Source organism: Malurus melanocephalus, unplaced genomic scaffold (genome assembly GCF_030028575.1).
Source record: "Malurus melanocephalus ecotype Western Australia unplaced genomic scaffold, MMel_1.1 scaffold_19, whole genome shotgun sequence".
In the NCBI taxonomy this organism is placed as follows: Eukaryota; Metazoa; Chordata; class Aves; order Passeriformes; family Maluridae; genus Malurus; species Malurus melanocephalus.
This window is the reverse complement of record NW_026623251.1, coordinates 1,588,190-1,615,375: the sequence shown is the minus strand read 5'-3', so window position 1 is coordinate 1,615,375 and position 27,186 is coordinate 1,588,190. Positions and strand designations below refer to the sequence as shown.

The 27,186-nt window shown below is 35.6% G+C and overlaps 1 protein-coding gene across 1 annotated transcript in view; it reads left to right on the top strand.

The window, feature by feature from the left end:
* Positions 1-8,014: 8,014 nt before the first annotated feature.
* AKT3 (AKT serine/threonine kinase 3) overlaps positions 8,015-27,186 on the top strand; it is a 133,700-nt gene continuing 114,528 nt past the window's right edge. Inside the window, exon 1 of the mRNA XM_057389746.1 lies at positions 8,015-8,163. Coding sequence (XP_057245729.1) covers positions 8,118-8,163 — 46 coding nt within the window. The 5' untranslated portion in view covers positions 8,015-8,117. The remainder of the gene's footprint in view (positions 8,164-27,186) is intronic.

Genomic DNA, 27,186 nt, shown 5'->3' with positions numbered 1-27,186 from the left:
CTCAATTTAAATGTTTCTTTGATTTTTGATACTATTTGTGCCAACACTTATTATGTTTAGGATAAATAAATTAATAAATATTAAACCCATCTTGACCAATCCTCTTCTTCCACATATTTCTGAGTGTCTAAGTGTGAGTCATACTGATCAAAAATAGCATTAAAAACACATTGTTGCCCTGTGATTTTTTTTTTTCTTCTCTGTAATATCCTGACTAAAGAACAGTAGTGATTTTAAAATTCCCTTAAGAATGCAACTGGGACCTCAACATTTCATGTGCATGTCTGAATMACTTGACAGCATGTTTGCCAAACTTCCCTGCATTGTCCACGTGACAGAGTTGTTTGAATGCCTCCTATAGCAGGAGCAGAGGTGAAGACCCTGCTTCAGCTTTAGGTCAATGAAGATCTCACCACTGCCTTTTTGTAGGTGTGGAATTTCAGTGCCCAATAATCAAAAACTTCTTGTACAGCTGCTTTATCACCATAGAATTAATGCAGTGCTTCTCAGTTGAGTCTCAGCAATCCTGCARAATGATTTCTATCAACACACATTTATTTTTTCCCTAAGAATTGAGTGTGTTTCTTGGGATATTTAATTGATGCAGCTTGCCTTGCGAGCTTCTGTTGGGTTTATGATATCCTTTTCTAAATGTGTTGATACATTTTGAGACAGAGAATTGACGTTGTAGCTGTGAGTTTCATGTAATCTGGCTTTTCATGTAGCATTTCCAGAAGACCTTCACTTAGTGACCTCTGCATCAGTGTATCTGAGTTAGGGCTATAGAGAATTCCTTTTGTCCTTAGGAAATGCAGATCTCAAGTTGACTAGAATAATGTTTTTTGAGGGTGAACATGAAGATGCAAAGGTTTTAGGTTAGAAGTTGATTATGTTCTAGTCATGTTGTACTGTCAGGATTTGACAGGTTCAGCAGGGTTTGATTGTTCTGTAGAAAGGAATCACAAAGATCATTCCTATTGCAAGAAAATTCAGAATTCGATTTGTTCAATGTAGACATAATAAATAAAACCTACCATGTAAGTGTTTAAAAGAAAGCTATTTGGTAGACATGTCATTGAACTTTTCTCATCTTTATGTTAATAGTTTGAAAACCCTTTTTTTTTTTCCTCAGCACTTTTTTATTACTCACGAGTAGTTCACATATTTCTGGTTTTTATTCAGCAGTGTGCTTGGTGCTTTATGCACAATATGAAGTTGTGCTGTAGAAAAGTTAGCTTCACAGAAATTATTAAATTGATGAGTTTAATGAAACTTTGTTTGGTGTCTCTTGAAAGTTATCTTTTAAAATCCATCATTTCAGAATGATTAGGAATGTCCAGATTCTTTGAACTTTTGAAAATTAGGTTAGTTTTTTYCCCTAAGTCTTCTAGATATAGAAAACTAATTTTAGTTTGTTTTAAAAATAAGAAACTTAAGTTTATTTTTTCTTCATTGTCTGACTGATTTCTAAACTCTATTTTTAAAGGGCAAAGGAACTTTGTCTCTAAAAGGCAAGATTTAGTATTCCTACATTAATCCTTGGCAAATTAAACTTCTTATATGTGTTTTGACKGGTTGAGTGAACTAAAATTATCATAGTTGTGATACTCAGCTCAGCTAATCCTTGATTTGACTTCCTCTGGGTCTCAAAACTCTCCCAAGCTCATTTTCTCAGTAACTTTATGCATCATTTTAGCCCTCACTTCATCTTTTCTACTTGAAATGTATTCTTTGGTTACATTTCAGWTATATACTCTAGTAAGTTTTATCACTGCTCTTGTCTGCTTTTCAGCTATTGTTTTATGTGATGTGAGGGGGACAAAAAGGATTTAAAGCATTTTTGTCAATAAACACCAGGCAAAAACAATGGGTTGTTAATGTTTCACGTGGGATTTTAAAGAAACAATTTAGTTACATTTGGAAACTTCCTTTATACCTTGGTAAACAAAGGCAAGGGTGGCTTTGTTCACCTTACTTTAATTATACCTTCGTTCCTTAAAATAACTTGCTTTGTCATTATAATAGGAAATAAAATACAGAATGATGGTTTCTTTCCTGATAAACTTACTCAGTTGCAGAATCTAGGTAAAACATCTAACTTGTATATTAATATTTCAGTGTGCCTGCATTCTCCTAACTAGGCTTAGCTGAGCATATATTAGTTATGTGAAGCTTTTTGACATACTGAAAGTGAAAATAGAACACTGCAAATATTAAGCATACACGTAAGCATGCATTAAAAAGAGCTATTTATGTTTTCCAAAGTATGTTGTTTTTCTTTACCACAAAGTGTAGGCAGTGCCATTTTCCTATCATGTCCCTCATTATTCGAAATCAAAACTTCTGAAGTAAAGGTGTTGMAAATAAATTTCTAACACCAATTTTCTTAAAGTCCTTGATGTTTTTAGTATGAAATGTAGTTTAAAAAGTAATGCCTGTCCTGGAGATATGTTTGGAATTCTTGTATTTGTTTAAAAATCTGTAAATACGTCTACTTAATACTTAAAGTATCTTTCAATATTTTAATTGTGTGTAGATGAAGTTTATAATTTTATAAATTTATGATCTATTTGAACAATCCTATTTTTAAATTTTATTGTTAAATCAGTTTATCTTTTGTGTTGGCTTGTTACTGTGTTTTTTTCTTTTTTTTTTTTTTGTCTTTTTTTTTTTTTTTTTTTTTTTTTTGTCTTTTTAAATTTTTAATTGACTCTTGTAAGCTGGACAAATACTCCCTGCCTAGAGGTTCCTTTTCCTCAATCTAAGCTGTGATAGTATTTAAATCAGTCAGTATAACCCGAAATCCAGAATAGGTAGTTTATAAAAGCCTGTATTTTATATAGGTATTTATATATAAATACCTCATACTTTTTAGATAAAGCACTCAACTGAGTGTGATTCTTCCATTAGCAATATAGTCTAATTTGATTTGAGCAAGTTTTTTAGCAATCCCTGTCTTTTGTGTAATTTTTGATGATGTGCAGTATATCCTCTAATTGTTTGGCCAGCTTTGCTAGGGGAGGAGGATATGCATGTGTTTTTCATATAAATAGAACCTGGATCTCAGCTTCCACCTGAATTTAACTCTGTTTTTAGTTTGGAGCCTTGTCTTTTTGAATTCCTTGCTCTTGGAGTGCAACCTGCRTTGGAAATAGTTCCTGTCTGCTTGGTTGTTTGGGAGGAGTGAAACTCAAATTTGAGACAAACTCTTAATAGTTTGATCTGCTACAAAAAAAAGCCCCCAAAGCAAGGAAACAAATGCGTGTGATGGAAACCACTAGAGGATGACTGAGAACTGCTTTTTTGGTGATTCATGTTTTGAGTGCATGCACAAAATGATTCAGATACTTTTCTGAAAAATGCGGAGATAGAAATGATGAGATTTGGCTCTGCTTGTATGGGGGACCAAAGAATCTCAGTGAGTCAGGCAAAGGGAATCAGAAAGGGTCACTTACTGTTCTGTTTTTCCCCAAACATTTTACTAAACAAATGATTACTTGTAAAAAGGGAAAATGSTAGTACTCATATACTAGGAAAACAAGGTCGGATGATTCACTTAGTTGATAATGGTACAAGAACTTACGGGTATCATCTCTGGAAGCACTGAAACTGATCCTGTTGGTATTCTCTCTGGTAACTTGAGTTGGTAAATATGAGAGTATCTGTTTTTTCTCAGCTCCAAAATTGTTGAAAGTAGAAGTCTGTGTTTATTAAAGTTCTTACAACARAGAACTGAATCATACAATTTACACTGAATTTATGGGTACTGTCTTCTTTACTCAGCTCTCTCTTGTTATGGGGAGAATGGGAAGATGCCCAGATTCCAAGGGAGTGTTGTCTATTCTTATGAATCTCAGTGATAATTCACTTGCACATAGTGGTTGTTAAGTGTAGACCTGAACCACRGTTTTTAGTCCTTCTGCTTGGAACGAATTTCTTTCCTTCTCACTATTCACCAGGTCTCTGTAGGTAGCTGACTGCTGTGACGGGCATGAGAGCCTCCTTTAAATTAAAAACAGAAGCTGGGGAAAAGCTGTATTTCTACTGAACAGCCCATTGCTCAATTTAATTGTTGATCTTATAGTTCCCATATGGTGGCATCATGAAGTAAGATGGTTCTTCTCTGTACAGCTTAAATTGTATATTCTTAAAGTTCAGTTCTCAGAAAACTGAGAAGATGTTGGCTAGTTTTCACCATGGCTTAGGAAAGCCTTAGCATGGGGATCTAGAACTCTGTGGCATGTTATAGTCTCTGCTTAATCTTTGGTCAGAAGGTTACCTTTGCAGCATTTACAGCTAGGAACTTAAATGTATAATACCAGCTCTTTGGAAGTGTGCTCAATTGTTTTATCACACACTAGGAAAGTGGCTTARTAAGTTCCTGAAGAAAAAAGGAAAAGTACGTTTTTTATGAGACAAACCCCCCAGCAGGCATTTGCATAGAATCATAGAAACATTTAGGATGGAAAAGWTCTTTCCAACCACTAACCTTATAGTGCCAAGTCACCACTAAACTGTGTCCCTAAATTCTTCGCATCACTGGCTACAATGGAGTAAATTTTTACCCCTGCATCGTAAAGTATGCTGACAGTGAGTTCTTTTATGTATTGTGCATATACATGACTATCTGATACTGTCTGCAGAACACACACAATATATTGGAAAAATATCTTCCAAGTTTGATAAGATGCAAAAAAATAAGGAAGGGGGGGGAAGCAATCTGATGCATTCTCTAGTTGCTGGAAAAGATATAAAAACAAGTCAAGTTCTTCCCTGTAGGATGCAGCTGTACTGCAAAACATCTTCAACTTCATTTCTTGCACATTTTTCTCCTATTTTTGTGGGTTCATCCTATATAGCAGTAAGGTAAACTGTAAAAATTGCTATATACCAGCTGAAACTTCAAGTGCCTTGGGACAGCAGATTTGGTTGCCAACAAGTATTTAAATTCTATGCCAGATCTAAATTTCTGTAGCTTTTCTTATAAACATTTCTGTAGCTTTTCTTGAAATAGTTGAACTATAGACGAAATAATGTTTTCATGATAGAGTTCTTGTTCCATGTGTTTCAGGCAACTCCTTTACATCTTTACACAATTMTTTATTACGTCTTCAAGTAAAGTTTCTGTGTGACTGGTTTTCATTAAGGCCAGTTTTGGTCACRATAAGAAGTAATTCTCAAAATTCTATTCTTCCACAGCTTTGCTGAATGACTTGCAGAGTAAAGGAGTACAGCTCTTAGAAAGGCTCAAAGGCATTTAATAAGGGATAATATTACRGATGCTTATAAATGGCTTCTTGAAAGTGTAGTGTGAACATATAACCTTTATTTTCATTAGTCTTTTAATGCTTTGATTTATCTCATTCAGCTTCCTATATAATTCAGCTTGAATTTTAATTAGCCATTAATGGAGCAATCAATGCAACCATAGAGCTGTTGATAATTCCAGAGTTGTTTCTGGTAGCACTRTGAAGTTAAACTGGGGACGGTGCTGGGGATAATTTTATCCCCATATTTATGTGACTTTCGTATGTTGGGGATTTTGTTCACAGTTCGGTAAAGCAGTAAATGTGATGGGTGGGCTGCAAGCCTACAGACATCCACTTGAGGTTGTTCGAGACACTGTCTGACATGCAAGTCGGTCATAGATCAGATTTTGATTGCGTAACTAGCTTAATTGTAATCAGTGGGTAAATAGGGAGCTTCAAGCATGAATTCATTCATAAATCATGGACTGATTGATCAGTCTGTGGGCAGACAAGATTATTGCTACTTAGTACAGAGGTTGATTTCTTATAGCTATGTCTTTACCAATAAGAACAGATCATTGCACTGTTCACAAGTGCACACCAATTAAATTTGCCAAAAGGGTAAAATGTATTGCAGCATATGCCAGCCCAAGGTAAATACTGGGTGTTGCATTGCTTCTTGTATCTTTAGAACTGGAAAAAAAATTCAACTGTGATTGCTTCTTAAAGAATGCAATGAAAGTCTTGTAGAAAATGGAACTTAAGTATTTGGAGACTGATGTGCTTATACTTCCTTCCCAGAACAGCTGCTCTTAGGTCACAGTTGTTTGACACTCACCTCTGGGCTTTGTAAAGATTTATGTGTTTGTAATAAGAGCTGATACTGTGTTGCGGTGATCCAGAACGGCGCAACAGCAGCCTGCTTTCGGGTGCATGTCTTAATCTGTCAGATCTCTTTTCATGCACAGCTGATAGACTTGCTTATCTCATTTGAAGCATGTAAACAAAAGTTCTGATAATGTCTGACCCAGAAATTAACTCTCACACTAGTAAGGTGAAGGATGTGAAGGTGAAATGCATGCTGTGGTTATTTCTGCCCKACTGGCTCGCATATTATATGATACCTGAGTAGTTAAAATTCGATCAGTTTACAGCAGTAAAGCAGTCCCATATCCTTCCAAAAGGTCTCACTGCCACATCTGCCARTGCCGTGGGGATGTCTCTGAGATGCCATAGTCAATATTACTTAAACTCCACAATATTAATGAGTTTAAYATTGTGATTTTTACTGTCATGCAGCCCAATTACTGAGTGTTTTTGAAAAAAGTARTTCTGTGAAAGCAAGACTTAAATGGGCACACTTGAGTGTTTCTGTAATATCAGGTTGTATTTTTGTTGCTTTCCACTTGAAAAAAACACTCWTGCCAAGTCTTATTTTGCATGTTACAGCATCCATACAGAAGTAGCCTTCCATCTAGCTGCTGTGTCATGCAAATACACATTTTTCAAATGATAAATAAGAAATAACCTGTATGTCTGTAATGGTTCAGGTTTTTGTTTGTTTTAACACTTGATTGTGTTAAAACAGCTGATTTCCCAATGCTTTCTTCATTCATTTGTTGCACAGATTGCTTCTAGCACAGTGGTATTTATTTCTTTCATGTTTTTTTTTTGTTGGTCTGTCTATTAAATGGGTATGGATGCGTTGCATTTGATAACACAAAACCTGTGTGTGGGTTCCTGTTCTGTACACACCACTGTGTACATGTATGCTCCTGGGTGTAGAGCTGTAGAAGGGTGTTCCTCCACCGTTAGAGAAATCCCCATTTCTTGGCTTCCCACTCTGTTCTGGATAAGCATTATTTGAATGGTTCTCTTTATTTTGCTGTTTGGAAGGGAAAGCCATTTTGCTGGCRAAAGGAAACATCTTCTGGCCTCTTCCTACTTGATTGTAGTGCTATTTATCTCTTCTTCCTAGCTGTTAGGTACTCTGGGAGTGAGGTGGTCAAATGAGAGGGTTGTGGCTTTTGAGAGTGGTATGTCCTGTTGCAGGACTAACTTCCCTTCTGTGCCCTGCAGGCTGAGGTTTGTAGGGAAAAGAGCACTCTTGTAACTGCCTGGCTTACAGCTTTGAGAAAAGGTGCACTCCTTCTTTTTATAAACTAAACATTGGGAGTGGTTTTGGTTAAATTGTACTTATAAGAAGTTGTTTTTCTGTTTGTGTGCTTGGAGATGTTGCTGTTTTTGAAGAAAAAATCCTGTAATTTCAGGATTTGTATTGACTATGATAAAGTTATAGTGGAAGTAGCAAGAATGTAACCTTTCATTCAATTTTCTTGCACCCTTAATTTGATTGCAGGTAGCCATAATAGAGGAAGCACTTGTCCATTGCATGAATTCTGACAACTGTGGGAACAGGGAAAGCTCCTGTGTGTTCAGAGCTGGCCTTGTGAAGCAGTGCCGGCAGCTTTCATTTAACAGCATCCTGTGCATTGGTACAAGAGAATTCTGTTGTGCACGTTTTATAAAAGTGCCATATGACTTAAATTTTAACACATTCTGCTGCCTTTTAGTATTGTAGTGTTCATGGAAAATGTGCTGTAAGACTAGAAACATGATTGTGTTATACAGTTAATTAAAAATAAAGGCAGATTTTTAATATGAGCTCAGTCACTGAAATACATCAACAAAGACTTTTTTGTTGGCTGTCAAGTGAGAAAAACAGAAAAGACTCAAATTCTTTCTCTAATATTTCCTTCCAGTCTGACTCATCAGTAGAAATTGTGAAGAGCTGCAGAAAAGAAGCCAAACAGACAAGCTGATAACTCAAAGAACTCTTTTGAGTTTGGGGTTCAGAGTGGAGTCATCATGAGCGATGTTACCATTGTGAAGGAAGGCTGGGTACAGAAGAGGGGTAAGTTCTCCCTTTTAATGGAGAGTGCTTCTGATGTATCATGCACTTCGGTGGTATTACATAGTTACACAGATGCTTGATTTATCWTCTGGTCTGGAACAAGCTACTCTGACCACATGGAATTAGTGGCCATTAAGGCCTTGTTAGTGTGAATTTGTAACCCCCAGCACTGCCCGTTTGTAGGGGTAACTGCCAGTGCAGAGGAAGCTGGGCTCAGTAATTCCCATTTAAACTTGAACCTTGTAGCTGCAGCTGCTGTTACCTGTGCATCAGACTGAGCTGGCTGTTGTGGCAGCTGGGAAAGGAAGCAATAGAGGTGTGCAGTCAGAGGTTGCCTGGAAGCTGCTGTAGATATGATATTTTGTGTGAAATTTCTTAGATKCCAAAATCATTCAGTGTGGCTCAGCTTGTGTTACAAATGTGAGTAGTCCCAGTAAAAGCAACATAGTAATTGCATAAAGCTCAGCATACACCTAATTACTTAGTGGACCTGGAAGCCATATGATTAAAGAATATGTTCCTAAATATAAGCCAGTCTTAAGTACTATTTTCTGTTATATTTGAATTTCTGTGAATTCTTGAGATGTCTTTTTAAAATGTTCCACCATGTGATTTACAAATTTGGGGAGGTTGCTGTGTGTTAAGCTTTGAATGTGAAACCTATAGGAATATCTGGCATTCACATCATGTGATGAACTTCGGTTGGAATCTTCCATGCTTCATGCTGCTCTGCTTTAGATTGCAGTTGCACACATGATTATTTTCAAAAGAATATAACCTCTCTCACAGAGAGAAGGTGATCTGGATTTTAGGGTGATTTATGCCATGAGTTTCTGTGATCCTAGCCCAGAAAAATTAGGCTGTAATAGTGGGAATAAAATTACCCTTTAATTTACAAAGAAATGCTTTGCTTCAATAGCAGTGTGTGAAGACAAAGATCATGATTAACTTTATTACTCCAGATTGACATTAAATGTCAAGGAAGGCAAGAGAATGCAAGAAAAAGTTTATTATTCTTTTATTATYCCTGCATAAATTATATTTCTGGATGCATTATGGGTATTGTAGATGAAAATGAGCTAAACTGTATTAAGCTTAAGGCCTTCTTCCTATTTTGGAGTATATACCTTTATTTACACAAATAATACTTCGCATGACAGGAACTATTTAAAATTTCAAATTATTTTTTCCTTTCTATCTTGTTGCTTCCCCAGTTTGGAGATCAGATTTCTTTTCTTTGATTATTTCTTTCAAATATATTTGAATGGTTAGGATACTCTGAATAATTTTCTTTTACATGACATCAATTGCTTCATGTAATACTGCTCATTCTTATTACAGCTGCTATCAACTCTGAGCTCTGGAAATGCATGTATTAATTACTGGGATCCAGAAAAGGACAATGTGCCATGAAACTCAGTGTCTTACTTAATATATGAAATTCTGAAATGTAAAATAAAGGTTTTTCTTCTCATCCCATCCTGTTTTACTATATATTAACTGAAGAAAAGCCCACTGAGTTGACATTTTGATGTCAGTATTGTTAGTAATTGTTTTCTAATTAACGATGTTCAGTGACATGCGTTTTTCCTTATCATAAATAACTGAGTGAATATATGGTTGTTTTCTTTTTCTTCCTGCTGTAGGTAACTGTGTAGGTTTTAGTGGGAYTTTCTAAAATTGCATTTAATATTGTCTTTGATTTTCTTTGTCTGACATAYTCTGGTTGTTGGTGAATTAAAGTGTTTCTTTTGTTTGTTTCTGAAAWCAAAAGGTTGCATTTCACAATGTTAAGGATTCATAAGCATTTCATTCAATGTTTATGCATTTCAAGTAATTACTACTTTTGCTTTGACCTTGCTCTGGAGCAAGAAAATTAAAGTTAAGTGCATTTTTTAAGTGTTGCCAAGAAAAAGTATCCAACTTTAATCTATATTCTGAAAATTGGAATATGCTCAGTAGGCATTTATTTTGGCAGCTAAATATTCTCTGTCTGTACGAAGAAACATTATGGGATTGGGTAAAGCTGTCTTGCTTCCACAAGCTATCATTCTGTTACAGTTTTAAAGTGAATTCTTTGATCATCAACACTTGATATCACTCATTGTCTCAGTTCACAGTTTTGGTGGGTACAAACCACATTCCACCTGGTGGAGGGTGGGCATGGGATGTCTTCTCCAGTCAGACCATGAATGAATTCCAGCCTTGTTGACCAGCCCTTTGCAACATAAATTCCTGAGACTCCAGACTGAATTATCTAGACTTAGAACTTGTAAACCCTTCCTGCTGGGGACACAGGGGTCTGGGCTGGGCTGCTTCAAACTGATCTGTTTCTATTATGCCAAATTATAGCCACATGACTATAGCCCTGGACCTTTTAAAATTGTCCCTTAAGCAGTCRATATGGTTTATGGTACAAGGAAAAGGAAAAAAAACCCAACCTCTTTTCCTGATTCGCAGTCAAGTCTGGGAGCATGAGGATGACTTGAAGGTATTGGGATGAATTGAGGAGCTGTCTAATGAGACGGGCCATTACAAAGGCAAGTTAGGTGAACTCAATGTAGAAATGAGAGGGGAGAACTAAAAATAGAGCTGGGGATCTCTGAATTGAGACTCTGCTAGAGAGAGGCTGGGGAAGACAGGGTATGTTAGGGCACTGTGAATGGCTGTGAAATGCAGTGAAAAGATGTTTGCTTTATTATTCTTAGTGCTGGATCCATGTCAGTAATAGAGGGCTGAGGGCTATATGTTTGTAAGGCTTTAACCCTGTTGTTGAGCACTGAAGAATCTGATCTGATGCTGCACAGTTGGCTTCGAAGCCCTGTTTTTCTGTGTGTACTTAAATGAGGCACCCAATAAAGCATTAATGTTTCACTCAAAGTTTGGAAGATGCCTGACTTAAGTTTTTTGAGGTGGTTCAGGTTTGGGCTTTTAGYAGTCTTTAGGAGAAGCAGTTTCAGTGTGAATCTGGATGATCCTGAGAAAGAGTAAGCTGTTGTATGTGAAAGGTCAAATGGGCAGCGATGATGGGCTGGAGGTGAAAACTTTGGACGACAGAAGACACAAAACCCAGGAGGAAGCAATGYCTGAGAAGTTTGGTGAACCTCAGGTCCTAGATGAAGGGAGACCCTGAAGCACAATGACTTGGTGTGCCTGAGCAAGTAATGCAACCCATCGAGAGCAGATTCAGAGCATGAAATAGATGATGATGGGCACTCGATACTATCTAAACTTAGTGGATCTGTAAAGAGAAGTGGTTATTAATTTGGACTGGCTCTTGTCTACTTCTGTGCCCCATTGGCAGTGGTAGTGTTCCTGGAGTCCATTGTGTGTCTTTTAGTTTCATCTGAAAGGAGCCACATTTGGGTGCTCCGGGAGTGCTTCATGCGGCAGAAGGAAGTGCATTAACTAGGGTGCTGGCAAGATCTGCTGCAAAAGTGCTCTGCTTAGCTGGACTAAAGTAAGAATTCACATGTACCCTGCGAGACATCAGAACYTGAACAAGTGGAGAGCCACCAGTGCAGTCTCCTTAGTGTCTCCTGTGTGTCTGCTCAGGCAAGAGAGGAGTGGGAATGTATTTTGTATGGATGGCTTCATGGTTCCAACTTACTACTGTCTTAGATCTAGTGATAGGAACCATCTCATGGCCTGTGTCCATGTGTGGCTACAAAGATATTCTTGCAATTCTGTGAGGGTAATACATCTTTCTGTTCTCCCGTTACTCCTGTAGCCAGATTAGGAGAGAGATGCGTTATCTTCCTTTATGAATTTGCTTTTTAGATGACACCAACATATTTCCTTGTAATGCATACAGATGAAAGGGAAGCAATTTTGACTAAAAACCTTAAATACAGTGACCTGAACCTTGTTACTGATGTGCAGAAATTAAAACAAACATTTGACATTTCAGTTAGTAAGCACTGTGCAGTAGTTGCTGAAATGACTTTTAAATTTTGGATTTGCTTATCAGGACAATGTTTTGCAGAGTGAATGTTTTAAAATTTTTTTTTAAGTTAGTGTTTTTAATTTTACTTAACATGTTTTTACTGTATTTACTAAATTAAATGTAATTATTTGCAGAGGGAGATGTGTTTTTAATTTATCAGTTTGGAAATGTGTTTTTCTTACATGGATGAACATGCTTAGTGTGATTAGAGCTGTATTATTACAAAAGTGAGTTTTATGCATATAAATCATGTGGTATTTTTTCTTTAAAGCCAAAGTTTTCTGAGTTGTAGAGTTGACCTTGTCTGTGCTCCATAATAGTCACAACAATTAGATTTAAGAATCTTTCATWACTAAGCTTGATTGCAACCTAATTTCTTTATATATAACCTGTGCACAAAGTTTCAAATTTAAACATATGAAAAGGTTTAAGAGTTTCTGTTACCATGTTATTGAAAGATCATTAGGGACAAAGGAAAAATTGACACAGATGCTAACTTTTTAAAGGACCCAATTTTAAATTTAACGTGTCAGCTAACTTGGTGTTTAATTGAAAGACTAAGGTTTTAGTTTAGCTGAGGGTACACCTAGTACATATGGCACAACACGATGGCTAAATCATTATTTAAAGACAAAACAAGTCTTTAAATGGTGTCAGTTTAAGACAGTGCTTTTGTTGTACTTCATTTGCCTTACCTCTGCATTCTGGTGTGCCATGTTAGGTAATGCGGTTTGCCACGGCAGTCTTTCCCTGGGTTACTTGGTGCATGTACTTGCATTCCAATTTTGTAGAGGGGGAACCAAAATACAAATTTGTTGTGGCTTAACTGTAATAGTTTAAGAAGTTTGATGTAATGAGATGGTAGTAAAAAAAACAGATGCCATGAGGCTTTCCTGTAATGAGATTGTCCTGTAAATAGTGTATTATTGAAATACTGTAATGTAATTTTTCGCTCAGTGTTTTTCTTTTTTTTTTCTTCCTTTTTTTTTTAAAATACAGCGTTTCATAACTTCTTAGTATCTAAAATTGGAGTCGTGTTAGTATTTCTAAACTCATATAGTTCTTAGAATGTGTTTGATTTACTGTGATGAGATTCACTCAACTGCTGCTCTGTCTTCATTTTTGCAATTCGGGACATGATGTAGGTATCATGGAATTTTGAGAAATAACTGTGTGGAAAATATTTACTGTTGTTATATCTTCTATCAAGGAGAATAAATAGTGTAGTGGAATAAATCTATTGTTCCAAATAGTAATAGAGTTGTTGTTTAGAGTACAAATTATTTATAGTCTYAGCGTTAACATATCTTCCATGTCTTCTCCCTCCTCCCACCGGCTCAAATCCAGAAAAAGAATGTATTATTTCATTTAATGTACATTGGGTTTTACAGTTGAACCAAGACCAAACAGATGTTAATTTTGGAAATATACACTGGATATTGAATTCATGTGGTATGTTTGAGGGGGTTTTTTGGTTGTCATTCGGTTTGTTTAACTTGTTTTTGTGTGAATTTTTTTGTTTATTTGGGGTTCTTTGTTTGTTTTTGTTTTTTTTTTTAATTTTTTTAATTTTTTTAAGGGGAGCATGAATGCCTTTATTGGAAAATTAATCTCAGAAGTTATGATATCAATTGAGTGTTGTTCACAACCTATCAGAAATCTTGTTTGCAGATTGTCTGAATTATTTGAGCAGTTTAATACACCTCTAACAAAGAAAAATTTAAATAGACTGTGTTGAACATCTGCTATACAAAGTAGAAGAAATGTAAATTTTTTTTTTTCTAATTTCTTAGCGAATAGTAGTTTAAGGTAAAGTCTTGATTAACCACTTGAAACAAAATAAGCCTTTCATGTTGTAGTTGTTCTACTCTAATTCTATCTAATTAATAGAAAATGTGAAKTTCCAATATATGAATGTAAAAGAGGCAGTTCCATGTGGACCAAAGGGAGGGAAAATGACAGTGAAAGCATTCTTATCTCCTTATATGGAAGCTAGAATTTTTTTTTTGTTCCCAAATTGTTAAGAGATTGCAGTATCTTGCACTCAGTGTAGAAATGGATTTAGTGGATTTACGTGAATTAATAAAGTTGCTTGCAGTCACGTAAAAAAAAGTCACACAATATTTTTTGGTTTTGGTTTTATTTTTTTGTTTGTTTTTTATTTTGTTTCTGTTTTGTTTTCCCCCTCTAAACAGACATCTGTGTATTTAGATGCTGTTTTCCTGCAACCACCAGGAGAGAAAGGTCTCTGAGCCCTTTCTCTGTCCCTCTCACTTTGTAGTTGACTACCAAGATCTTCTTTTTGGAATAATTATAATTTTTAACCATATTTGTCCCTGAAGGAGGATCAGAACCATAAGAAAATCTTAAACTTGATGTAACTAGCATAAGTATGGGGTGTTCTCTTTGCTAAATAACTTTATTCTAGATACTTTTTAGATAGTACATAGGTGAGTGTAATGTTTGCAGCTGTCCACCTTGTACTATTACCAGTTTCTGTTCTTAAAGGCAGTTTGCTGTAGATATTGAGGAAAAGTATTTTGAGCAGTCTCAAGATTTTTCTCTGCAATATCCATGCTGAATGCCAGCTTAGGTAACTGTGCATGGTTGATTAATTTTAAGATTTTTTTAAATTGTTTTTGTTTTGTTGTAGATACAATAGAGACCATTTTCAGTTTTTAAGTGGTTGTATAGTTTTTCTTCTCATCACTAAAAATGATGCTCTCATACATGGAGCTCTCTTGTAGATAACAGTGGCTGAAATTCTGTACATGTTCTTTGATTGTATGTGTTAGTTCCTACCAGTTAGAAGATGCAGTAATATCTTCAAATAGAGGAAGGTGTTCTCCTATGTCTGTATTAATAGTGTATTACTAACATGGAACATTCATGGGCATTACCAGTATGACTGATCTYGGAGCTATTGATGTTCAGATTTCTGAAAAGACGTTAACCAAATTCAATACCTAAATCTTATCTTTGTTTATTTTCCTTTCAGTTGCTTGTAAGGCATGTTTCTGGTGCATATTGCTTTGGGCTTTGAACTTTCACATGTTCTGAGCTTTATGGTAGAAAAGTGCTTTTACTATTACTGACAGCAGCAGGTTGCTTGTAACACAGGAAAATACCCAGGCGATGGGTGCTTTTGAGTATTCTGGATACAGTGGCTTACAAGTTCTTGTGTGTCTGTTCCATTTCGTGTATGATATGTGCTGCCTGGTTGATCATGTTCTGAAGGTTTTCTCCATTCATACTGGTTTCTCTTATTCGTAACACTTTCTTACCCCTCAGAGCAATACTTCCAACGGAGCGAGGTTGCATGTTTTCTRTTGCAGAGATTAGGGGAGCAAGATGTTACCAATTTATTGTCCTTTCCCTGCTCACAACCCTTTTGGTGGGGCTGTACTACATGACTGATGAATGTCCAAAGGATGCTGTTGGGGAAGAATTTGAGGAACCATTTTGTAAATGCATGCTTTCTGTTTATTAAATTCTCTACTTTTTACCTGAAGCTTAAATAGTCATGCTGAGTAATACCTTTGACATACTGTAATATGTTGGTCACACTTGAAATTCTTTTGTGTTTGTGTTACTTTCACATTAAAAACATTGTTTTTGTTATGATAATTTGCTTGCAATACCAGAACTTTTGATACCTTGTAAAAAATTATCTTGTCTCAGTATACCTACATGCCAGTCCAACAAATCTCCCAAGTCTTTGTGATTTATTTTATTTCTGTGTACCTGTTCTTCTCACCTCAGCTAGCTCAATCAGCTTACGCCTCTGTGGGACCCAGTTCTTTAATACTACCCCTGTTGTAATCATCAAAAACATTATTGAGGTCAACAACTGTGACTTGAAACTAGGTTCTGAAAGAATTTTAGGACTGGACTAAGAAGTCAGAGTTTTGGGACACGAGGCAAATGAGACTGCGGGTTGAAATACTGAAAAATAAGCTTTTTTTCAGTGAAGAAGCTTTAGGGAGAAGACCAAGGAAGAAGGTTTTGTAACCACTCAATGCTATCTTGGTTAACACTTTATGAGCATCTCTACAAACTGTAGACAAAATCAGAGACTTTTCTCCATCGAAATGAAGAAAGATGCTGGTAGGGAGTGGGATTTTTTTCAATCTCCAAGTTCTTGAGAGCAGTTAAATAATTTCTAAATTGCAGGCAAAACGTTGCTCAATTCCAGCAGCACAGACCTTGACTTGGTCTGGGAGGGTTTCCTGCTTCTCAGGATAGGATTCCATCAGCATAATAGATGCAGAACTATTGAGAGGTGCTTAGATTTTGGTTCCAACTGTCCATGCATATTTYCAGAGCTTTGCTCTGTTCCTATGGACTTGAGAGGCCCTCGGCAGAGGGAATGTATGCCTTGTGGTCACAGTGTAAGCCAAAGCTTGTAGTAGCTGATAATTGGGAGATTTGCTTCAGATGTGTGCTCCTTATCTGTATTGCAGGTGTACCTCCAATCTCATTTTTTCCAGTCCTCTTCCCTTACTGTGATGTTGATTACTTCCCTTGCAACTCAGGGCATTGTTGGCTTAGTCTCTACAAATCTAAGTACATTTCTTTGTTATCAGATCATTGCAGCTGATGTCTTGTTTACTGTAAATTCTTAGTTTGTGGTTTGCTTTCTAACAAAGTGCTTTCTTAAAAACTGATAGGAAGATAGGAGATGAATATGTAGATGCCAGAACACGGAGAAAACATCTTTCTAGATAGATTCAGAAGATCACTTACAAATTGATGGCKGTCTTGACTCTGGGAGTAGTCTTCCCAAAAATATTTAATTACTATATGGTAGCACACCAACTGTGTAAAGTTACAAAGTTCCAAGATTCATTAATTGTTATMATTTTTACATTGAATTTCTAAACTCTGTAATCCTCAGTTATTCATATCTGAACAGTTGAAATGTAAGAAAATTTACTGGCATAGCTTCCCGATGCTCTTTTACCAATAATGCCACAATAAGAACGTTACTGTAACCAGAATAATCTTCACAAATAGCAGCCAATTAAGCCTAGGTACTGAGAACCACATCACCAGCAAGAGATTTGAGGGCTACTTTATACAAATTCTCTGTGATTTTGGTTGTGATAAATTTGTGGACAATGTGTTCGTGATGAAGGAAGATATGTAAGATGGTAAATTATATAAAGAATTGGGCCAACAATACCTTGAATTTGGCACTCAGTGCAGTGGAAACCTGAATTTGTCCAAGTCACAGTTTCCCTGAGATAAAATGGAAGTAGTATTGTTATTTCACCTCAGAGACTTCCTGAATGGGAGTTTGTTTATCCTTGTGAAACTTCTAAATGCCTTACATTACAATATTCAGGCTTTTAAAAATAGAATTTTATATAATTGAAATACAGTTTTTTGTATAGGGAGTAAAATAAATCAGATAGTTGAAGTTTAGTCTGAAGAAGAAGAAGTGGATTTTTTAAAAGTTTTATTTATCCTGACACATTGCAGAGGAAGATGTAAAATCTGTTAGGTGGTACAAAGAAAGGACTTGCTAAGAAGATGGAAAAATATTACTGTTAGTTCTTTTGTTAGATTCCTTCCTGAGAGAATGGAGGAAACCCTTGAACAACAATCCTTGGGAGARAGTAATCAGTAGGAGCATGACAACATCTCTACCTATGCTTGCCCACTTTTGACCTCCTGAAACTGCAGATGGATGAGTGTTATAACTTACACATGTGAAAGTGTTCTTCTATGTAGCACCGTTTGCTTTGCTTTGAAGCTGGTATTCGCTGACTTTGTTTTGAACTGTGCTGGCTTTTATAATAAATATCATGCCAGTTTATGTATGCTGACTAATGCATTGGAAACTTTTCTGAAGAAGTTTCTTCTTATCTTGAGAAACAGTAGCAACCACTGTATTTTAATTAGAAGCCTGCAAACTTGCCCCTGATGCTCTTCCATGTTTACTTGAAACTTATGGTAAATGGAAGCTGCTGCTGAAACTGGGGAAGTATCATGTCCTCTTCTAGCTTGGTTGTGTTGGCATATGTGCTCATAATGGTGACATGGTGAATCATGCCAGGAAATTTATCTGGCTGAAGATGAATCTATTTTTATTTTCCTAGCTAACTTTCAGATGGATCATTTCCCTGACCTGACTCACCATGTAGCTGAACAAACAGCAGAGCTGGCAAACATGGGAATGGGGGAGCAGCCAAGTGGAGGGGCACTCCAAGCTGGAGGGACAGCTCCCTGCTAGGGCAGCCCCCACCTCTGTGAGAGTGAATTGGCTACAGAACTTCGACCTATATTATCACTTAAACTTATCACTAAAACTTACCACTACCAAAGGACCATGGCACAATTAGTTTGTATTTCAAGATGGCTTTCTTTGAAATTCATGTTTAGGAAAGGACCACTGATTTATTCTGTCCTAAATGTGATTGAATTAAAAAAATGCCATCAGGAGGGTTAGCTAATTCCTATTCCTATATGTTTGTAGTTTTTAAGCAATTTTTTTCACGGAGCAGTGACTTGGCTAATGTCTGAAACATTAAGTGGCTCTTCAATCCAAATAATAGAGTAGCTTAGTAATCCTGTTGGGTTTATAGTTTGAAAGCTGCTTAAAAAGAGTATTTTAACCAGAAAAAAACCTTCTCAAAGCTTATGATAGACAGGTACTCTTCAGAGGCTAGTGAGTTTTTGGCTTCTAGGTGTTACTCAAGATTAAAACTGTACTTGATGGTTCTCAGAGTTCAGAATATTCATAATGTGTTGGAGGACAATCAGTGAAACTTCAGATAGTGTTAATTTGTAAGAATGTTGAGTTTTCTCATGGAGTTTCTATAGAGTTTCTGCTACATTASGTAGAACTCTTGTAAAGCAGGCTTTGTCTAAACTTCATTCTTTGCAATGAATTCACTACTTCTGGGTTTGCTTGGTTATATAACAAAGTTTGGAGGAGGATCAAGTTCTTTGATTTCAACTTGCACGTGAATATTTCCAATTAATTTTTGTTGTAAACACTGTATTTAGGATCCCTTTGGATGGTTTTCAATCAGTCAAGATCTTACACTTTTAATTTACACCATGTGCGTAGGATTTTGTGTGGAACTGATGTTGGCAGAAAGAGGCTTATGTAGAGATGAACATTTCCCTTACTTAATCCAACTGTCCTTGCTCCAAAGGAGACGGGGAATGGCTGTTATCTGCAGCTCAGTAGACAACGCTGATATTAGATGAAATGGAAAAAGTTCTTGGCAAATGAAACAAACAGTCAAAACCACCAAATGAGACCAACCCAGCTGTTTTTAGGGATCCTTTCAAATACTTAATGTTCCTCTACACCCTTTCCAGGCTGGAGAAGAAGATCCAACAAGTTAGCTGTAGATATTGTTTAGTCTACAAATGGAGAGCTGGGGAAACAGTGTAGTTATAGCATGTTATTTGTGGCATATAATAGCTGTGTGATTCTTACTAAGGTATTAGTCTGAGGTATGTATTTTGTAACACATTCCTGTGTATCAGTGTAGTCATTAAGAGATGATCACACAAATGTTGAGTGTATGGGTAGTGAGGTTTTAAATAATCTGGTGGTAATAATAACAGCAATTTTATTACTGAAGGTTAATACAATAATAATAATAATAATAATAATAATAATAATAATAATAATAATAATAATTAACCTTCAGTAATAAAAATTTGACCCACTCAAATAAGGTCACATTCGAAAAAAAATTCTAATATTAATAGGTTTTTAGTCTGTTTTTGAGGAACATATTTGAATAATTTAACTTATTCTTGCATAAGAATATAAAATTTCTACAAATTTCCTTTGGCCACAGTTGCTCTCTGGTTTTGTTTGAAAGAATCACTGGTAAATATTGCTATTTTGTTGTTTTTTTGTAATTAATTTTGCTGTAGAAAAGGTACTAATTTGCTACTTCAGAGCAGAATTAAATAAACAGAGAAAAAAAGGCTCTTTTTATTGAGAGGCAACATGAGTGCAGAAGCATCACTGTCTAGTTGTCCAGAGTGTGTCTGACCTTTCCTTACAAAAGGAAAGTATCTCTATAATAAAGTGAGTTTTGAAGGATAGAAAATTACAGGTCATTGAATTCAGTGAAACAATTGTCACTGGTGAATTGCCTTGCAGTAGACATTTGTATTTCTGTAGTAAATACAATCCTGCATTATAGTTTTAGCATATTAATAGCCTTTCCTTTCTTGCAATCCACTGTATTCCCTGAAAGCCATCTGTGGTTTGTAAGCTGTTGATGTCAATATATTTGTAGCTTTAGCATAGAGGAAAGTTTTACATTGAATAGATACATGGTTTATAAAAAGGGTGCTTGCCWTGATCTCTTGTCTTTTGCCAATTAACATATTTAAAAATGCTCCTAATAACTTGTCTTTAAAGTTCCTTGAAAATCTGTTTGTATTTCTTCACTTAGAGTGTGATATTTAATTATTTTAACACACAAAGTAAGAAATTAATCTATTTTAATCATTCCACAGAAWAGGTAACTATTAGCAGTTACTACTGAGAAATTCCATGCATCATGATTTAACCAATGCCTGAGGAAGGCAGTATTGTTATTTAGAACACACACTATAGAGAGAGAATGGTGTTCAAAAATGCACCATCTGAAACACAAAAGGTTTCAGTGTGCATAGAGCCTTACAGAGACTTGGAATCAGAAAGACGGGACTCAATAAAGCTTGTGAAGTTGGCAGTTTCCTTAAGTCCTTGTTGTGAGAAAAGAGGTGTCTTTTTGTCAATTTTAACTGCATTGATGTTTCTTTTTAACTATGGAATGGTGTGAGCAGCTGTGGAGCCTGGGGTATTGAGCTGGTACCAAGAGCAGTAGAGATCAGGAGAACTTCCTCAGAGTCTGTTGCAAGGATAACCTCCAAGGAAATAACCTTTTATGTGCATGCTGCACTGGAGTGTTCTTTTTTCTGATGGAAAAATATGCATTGATGGCTTCGGCTTCTATTGTGGTTAGAGATTCTGTTCCTAATTTGARTTTATAAAAATGGAAGAATTGGTATATCTTACAGATCCTTTTGCTTCACACTGTAATTCATACTGCATATTTCTGGTGTAAAAATCMATCATTGGTTTTGCTACAAATTTCCTTTGGCCACAGTTGCTCTCTGGTCTTGTTTGAAAGAATCACTGGTAAATGCTGCTATTTTTGGATGGTTCTAAGCAGCTGATGAGCCTGCTGAGAGTAAAGAGCGATTGATAAAATGGGAAGGATACAGAGAGTGGAGACATTTAAAAATGGGTTAGAAAGGCTGTAAGGAAAAACAAGTTTGGTATGAGAATAAGGTACCTGCATTGTTAGATACAGCTTCAAAGAAGAAAATGTAAGGCAAGTTTAAGGTGAGTATAGGGTTTCAGAAAAAAAATACTGAAAGTTTGCATTGAAGGGACTGGTAATTTTTAATTAAGAAATCATGAGAAGTCTCTGAAACAAACAAGAATTCCAGGTAATCACAGTAACTTTTGTAATGCTGCAACACATCACGTCTTTCAGTGTTTAGAAAATGAAGTTAAAAGAAAACCATTATTTTTTGTTTGGGTTCTTTTCTTGTTTGCTTTGTTTAAAATGCTATTATGTAATTATAAAGGAAAAAATATAGACAAATAAAATTAATCCCTGAAAACTCCCAGCTCAAATTCTGCACTGAAAAGTAAAAGAATACAGGAAAGGAATAAATTTATATGTGTTGGTAGTTAGGGTGCCTGTCATCTGGGGATTTCAGTAAGGAGCTAGCATTACAAATTGGCAGGGCAACAGTTTCATTTACTAGCTAAATAAGATATGGTCATAAAAATCCATTTTTTAAAGACCAGGGTGTGAAACTTCAACTCAGATATTGCTTTCCATTTCAACATATGGATGTGAAAGCTGGAAATCCAACAAAGGTGCAGACATCTAAATGCCTTTGAAAGCAAATGCCTTAGAAAAATACTATGTATTAAATGGAATGAATTTATAACAGATGCCAAGATTCATTAGACAGCTCAAAAACCCCTTGGCTCTAAAGTTATCCAGAAAAGAAGATGGAATTATCATCTGGAACATATGTTAAGAATGAAGCCAGAGCATCTGTCATGGAAAGCATGCCACTGGGCAGCTGGAGGAACACACAAAAAGCACCAACTTTAAAGAGTCTCTCCATCGAAGAATGCCAGAGGAAAAAAGGTKGTGGGACATCACACGGGATGCACAAGGAGTGATTCAGAGCAGACTAAAACTGCACAGAGCTTTTTGGCTTTTTGTGGTTTTTTTTTTTCAGTATGTGTAAACTGAAGAGTTTTGGGTTATTTCTGTAAATATTGCAGATAATAAGGAGTGATTGAAAATTGAAGGTCAGAATTTAAAAGTACAAATTAAGTACAGTATTTAATTCAAATGTATTTTGTTTTATTTTAGAATTTGAGTATAATTTCAGCCCTGAAAAGAAGATTGTGTAATCAAATAAACTTTCAGATGCAGTCCCACTGATTAGCTTAATGTGTAAGAGAGCATTCAGGATTATTTAGATAAAAATCCAGGCTTATTTTATCCGAGTAATCTACAGTTGATGGACTATACTGTGGATTACCATTTCTCTGAGAGCACTTGCTCTGATATTTTTCTACATTTTTCACTTTGCAGGAGTTCTGAAATTTGCAAACCAACATCTCTGCAATATAGTGTCTTTTGACTTGTCCTGGTATGAKCCTAATGTTACAGAGGTTTGTGTTGGAAACAACAAAATTTAAATTTTATAAAAGAGTTCTAGTTGAAATGTAAGGTTTCAAATCTGTTATCTCAATCTGTCTCTCGATTGTGAATTATGCAAAACATTTTATTAAAATATAACAGTCTGATCCRAGTTTGTCCAAACTAAGCATTCAGTAAGTTTAATGTCTTAGACTTGGTAAATAGAATTGGTTTGTTTCTTATTTTCCCCTTACAGTAATCAAGGGGGAAGAAAAAATCTTCACTCAGGAGCATGCAGACACTCTCTAACGGGGTGGGTGTGAGGGTGTGTATTACAGCTTTTTTTTTTTTKTTTGTTTCCTTGTGGTTTTAGGTGGTGGGGGTTTTTTGTTTTTATTAATTTGGGTTGTTTGGTYGTTTCCCTCCTCATTGAATCATCTCTCTGACTCCCAGCCTAACATGTGGGAATGTTTGTGTCCTGTGAGAAGTTTGAACAGTCATTCACCTTCTAGATGCATCTTATGATTCTAAGTAGTTAGCTAAGACTGTTAGTCCCACTGAGCAGGATAACAAGTTTAGGCAAAATGAATAACTCCTCAAACATTTCCAAGGTGTATTGATAGCTGCAGCTTTTCTGCTTCTTCCACTTAACATATGATGAGTTKTACAGTGGTTATTTTTTAATGCTTCATAAAGGAGAGAAAAGCTTTTGAAATGTGATTCAGCTGCACTTACAGGCTCAATGTTCAGAAAACAATATTTGGTTTTATTTTTCTTTAAAAATATTTACAGATAGTATTTTTATCCCATTTACGCATTTGGTGTTGATGGAGYTCAGTTCAGATGCCTTCCTCCCATTCACTGTAGGTAAGGATCTAGCAATAGTCTGTCCTGCAAAGCCTACATGCTCACGATTTTCTGCTTCAACAGATTCTGCATGTGATTTATTGTGTAATTAGGTCCAGTTAAGATGGTGATTAAAACTAACAAAATTTGTCAGAAGTTGTCCATTCYGTCAAATTCAGACCAGATTTTGGTTTTGTTATACAAAATAATAAATCCAGCATTCTCCTGAATATCCCTTCTCCTTTTTTTTTTTCCATGGCCATTTGTTCTTTCCAGTGCATGGCAACTGAAATTTCTGTGTATTTGATTTATAATAAAGTACTTTTAGTAGTATTTGAAGGCAAGCTTAGAAATAATGTCTCTGGAAATAAAAGAAGTGAAAAGACATTGACATTGTGTAATATACTATTTCAAGTTATGTGTTGCCTAGCGGTTGGAARTGCAGTTGTCCTGTGCTCACTGCTAAAGATTTTTGCTCAAGAGTGCATAACAATAAAAAATCTTCAAGAGCTAAAAATACAGGATTACTGCATTCTTTGACCTGTGGTCAGAGAGTTGGCAGGMCTCGCCTTGTATTGTTTGTTCAAGGTTTGTTTGAAGAGAACAATTATAGGATGATCATTAAAAATATTGGCATATTTTTCAGGAGCAGAGGATTAAAAACACAACTTGAAGAAAGAGGGTTTTTAAGTATTAAGTTGGACTGCATTAAACAAAGTAGGGACAAAAAGAAAATATTATTTAAATCTTACTTTGAATTCCAGTTTTTGAGGAAGTGTTTGTTTATTGAACTTGTGTATATTTCTGTGCATTTTCCTTGCAGTGTTTTGATACAATATACTACAAAATCTTAATTTAACAGAATCCTGATCCCTTAAGAAAGATAGGCAACCCCTCCATGTAGAAAATCTCCAGTAGGATGAAAGAAGTCCTCACTGGATTTTTGTGAAAGACTGAATGAAGACTTCATCCTCCCATTTTGATGCAGTCAAAATCAATCTAGACATACAGGATCATAGTTAYGACTAAGAGGTTTTGCCAGGTTGATAGCCTTGAATGAGTGATTGTCTGGTGTTGAACCCTGGTTTGCACAGATGAGAGTATGTGGGTTCCCACAGTACAGCTCTGCTGATTTTATGCCAGATTTTTTACTAAATCAGTTGTATAATAAAATTGGAATGCTTCAGTCTTTGTATTTCTGCTGTGTAGGGTCAGCACACCTGCATTGTTTTGTCCTTGTCCCTGATTCAACTTTATTGCTTTCATAGCTGGTTTGAGATGATGTTTTGGGAATTGCCTGTGAATGGGGATYGGCATTTCCCTCCACTTTCCTTTTSGATGTACTTCCTAATGTAGTCACTCCTGCTCCTCCCAGATTGTTTAAAGCAAAATAAAATTTTCTCCCCAAAAACACTTTTAAAAAAAACTATGTAATCTTTAATTGTATGATGTTTGCAATGTTTGATTAAGGTGACTGTTGTCAGTGGTGTACCTATGATGATGACCGAGCATTTCCTTTGTATACATATCCTTTATATATTGTTTACTGAACAAATGGAGTTGCAGTACAGTTGCAGTGTAGATACTCTTCATAAGAAAATGGAGAAGTTATCACTTTGTCATTAAGCTCAGTAAGCTGGGACTAGTACACTTGTCCTTGTGTTGTAAACTGCCTACTAAAATAACTGGATAAGTTCAAATATACTGATTTGTGTTTCCAACAAGGCTGCCAATTGAGATCACGTATTGATACATTTTTGCTGGACTTAAAAATGTAATGTTGTAAGAAATCTTGAGTGATAAAATTGTGTGTTCCCCATTTTGATGTTAACTCAAAACCAAAATAAGTCCATGCATGATGTTTGTCTTGGGTGTTCTTGAAAGCTCCAGTTGCTTTTTGACATAAAGTAGTTCTGCAACTTAAAAAACTTTATTTGGACCAACTTTCTAACAATATGTAGTCTAAATTTCCCTGCTGATCGTTTTTTGTACTGCCATCTGTAGATCTGAAGCACAATTAATCACTGTCCTCCTTATGAGACTTGCATATTTTAAGATTATTATATTCCACCTTCCTCTTACTCCCTGACATATTCTCTGTTCTAGGATAAGCCTAGTTATTTTTAGTGTACTTCAAATTTGRTATTTTCTTAAAAGCAAAAAAACCCGTATAGAGTCTTGCTGTCTCAGGACCTTGCTCAATTTAGTGTCCCCTTTTCCCCCTCCCCCTTAATTTGTTATTGCTCAAAATTTGTAAATCCTGATATTTCAGAGCTTTTATCTTTGCCTGATAAAAATACTTATTTTAGATCTTTTTTTTATTTGCATACAAAAATCTTTGTTAATATGTAGCATGATATTTCTCTCTTACGTTATTTGTCTTTTTTATGATATCATTGTATTGCTTGTTCTTCAAAGATTTTTCTATGACAATCAAATTTATAAATCTGSACTATTGTATTGGGCATCTCCATATGTGATTGACTTGTACCTGGATGATAAATCTTTTTCACCTTTGGAATGTTTATCTTGCTCTTTGTTATTCTGTATCTGATTTGCTATAAACATCCCTATTTTGAAGGTATTTTATTAAGATGCACTAATCTGTTCTGTGATAGTTTCATTTTTTGTTGGGAAATAGCTTTTTTTATTATAYCTAAATAAATTATGTCATTGCTGTGCCTGTGACATTCAGCTTACTGATCATCTAAAAACAGAATTCAGAGAAATGAGAAGTGGAGAATTATTCTTCCTTCTAGCATTTAATATGTTAGGGAAAAAAATTAACTGAGGCTTTTAATGAGTGGTGACATCAGAGTGATTGAGGACATTTTGATTTTTCTGGGAAGCTGGAGGAATAATACTCAAATACTTTTTTTTAAATCTGTTGATTTCCATCAGCTGTTGTAGTGTTGTTGTAATCTTATCTTTTATTAATGCATCCTATTATATTTAAATTTGCCCCTGACTGTTTGTGCTAAGGATTTTTAGTTTGTTTGCTTTAGTGTCTGTATTATAAAGAAAGCTGRAAATAGTATTTGACTGTTTGTGGGTTTTTATATATTTTGCTATTTGTTTCTATTTTAGGTGTTGTAGTAATTTTTAGTCTTCTCTGAAGAGACGGAGGTCCTTTTAAAATCAAATAATGTATTTTTCCCATGTTCTACTCACTGATARAATAATTTTCTATTTGATTATACAAAGCTTACTGATTTCACCTGAGGAAAGTAAGTATAGTGATATTCTGAATTGTCACAGGTGGTGGAGATACCCTGAGCAATGATCTACAAAATCTTTGATCAGTGACCACCAAAGAAATCTTGCTCTGATAAAAGATTAGATGGTYTATACTTGTGACCCCTACTATCTGTTATGAGGATTACAAAGTCTCTTTAAAAGTGACTCCATGCWTAAGTGGAATGGTTCTCTCCATGCATTTGCTGCTGTTTGAGAAGTTTGCTTTCAGGTTTGTGCTAGTGCTAAATTGAAAGAGAAAATACAGATTCCAGTGGTTTGGGTGGTTTTTTT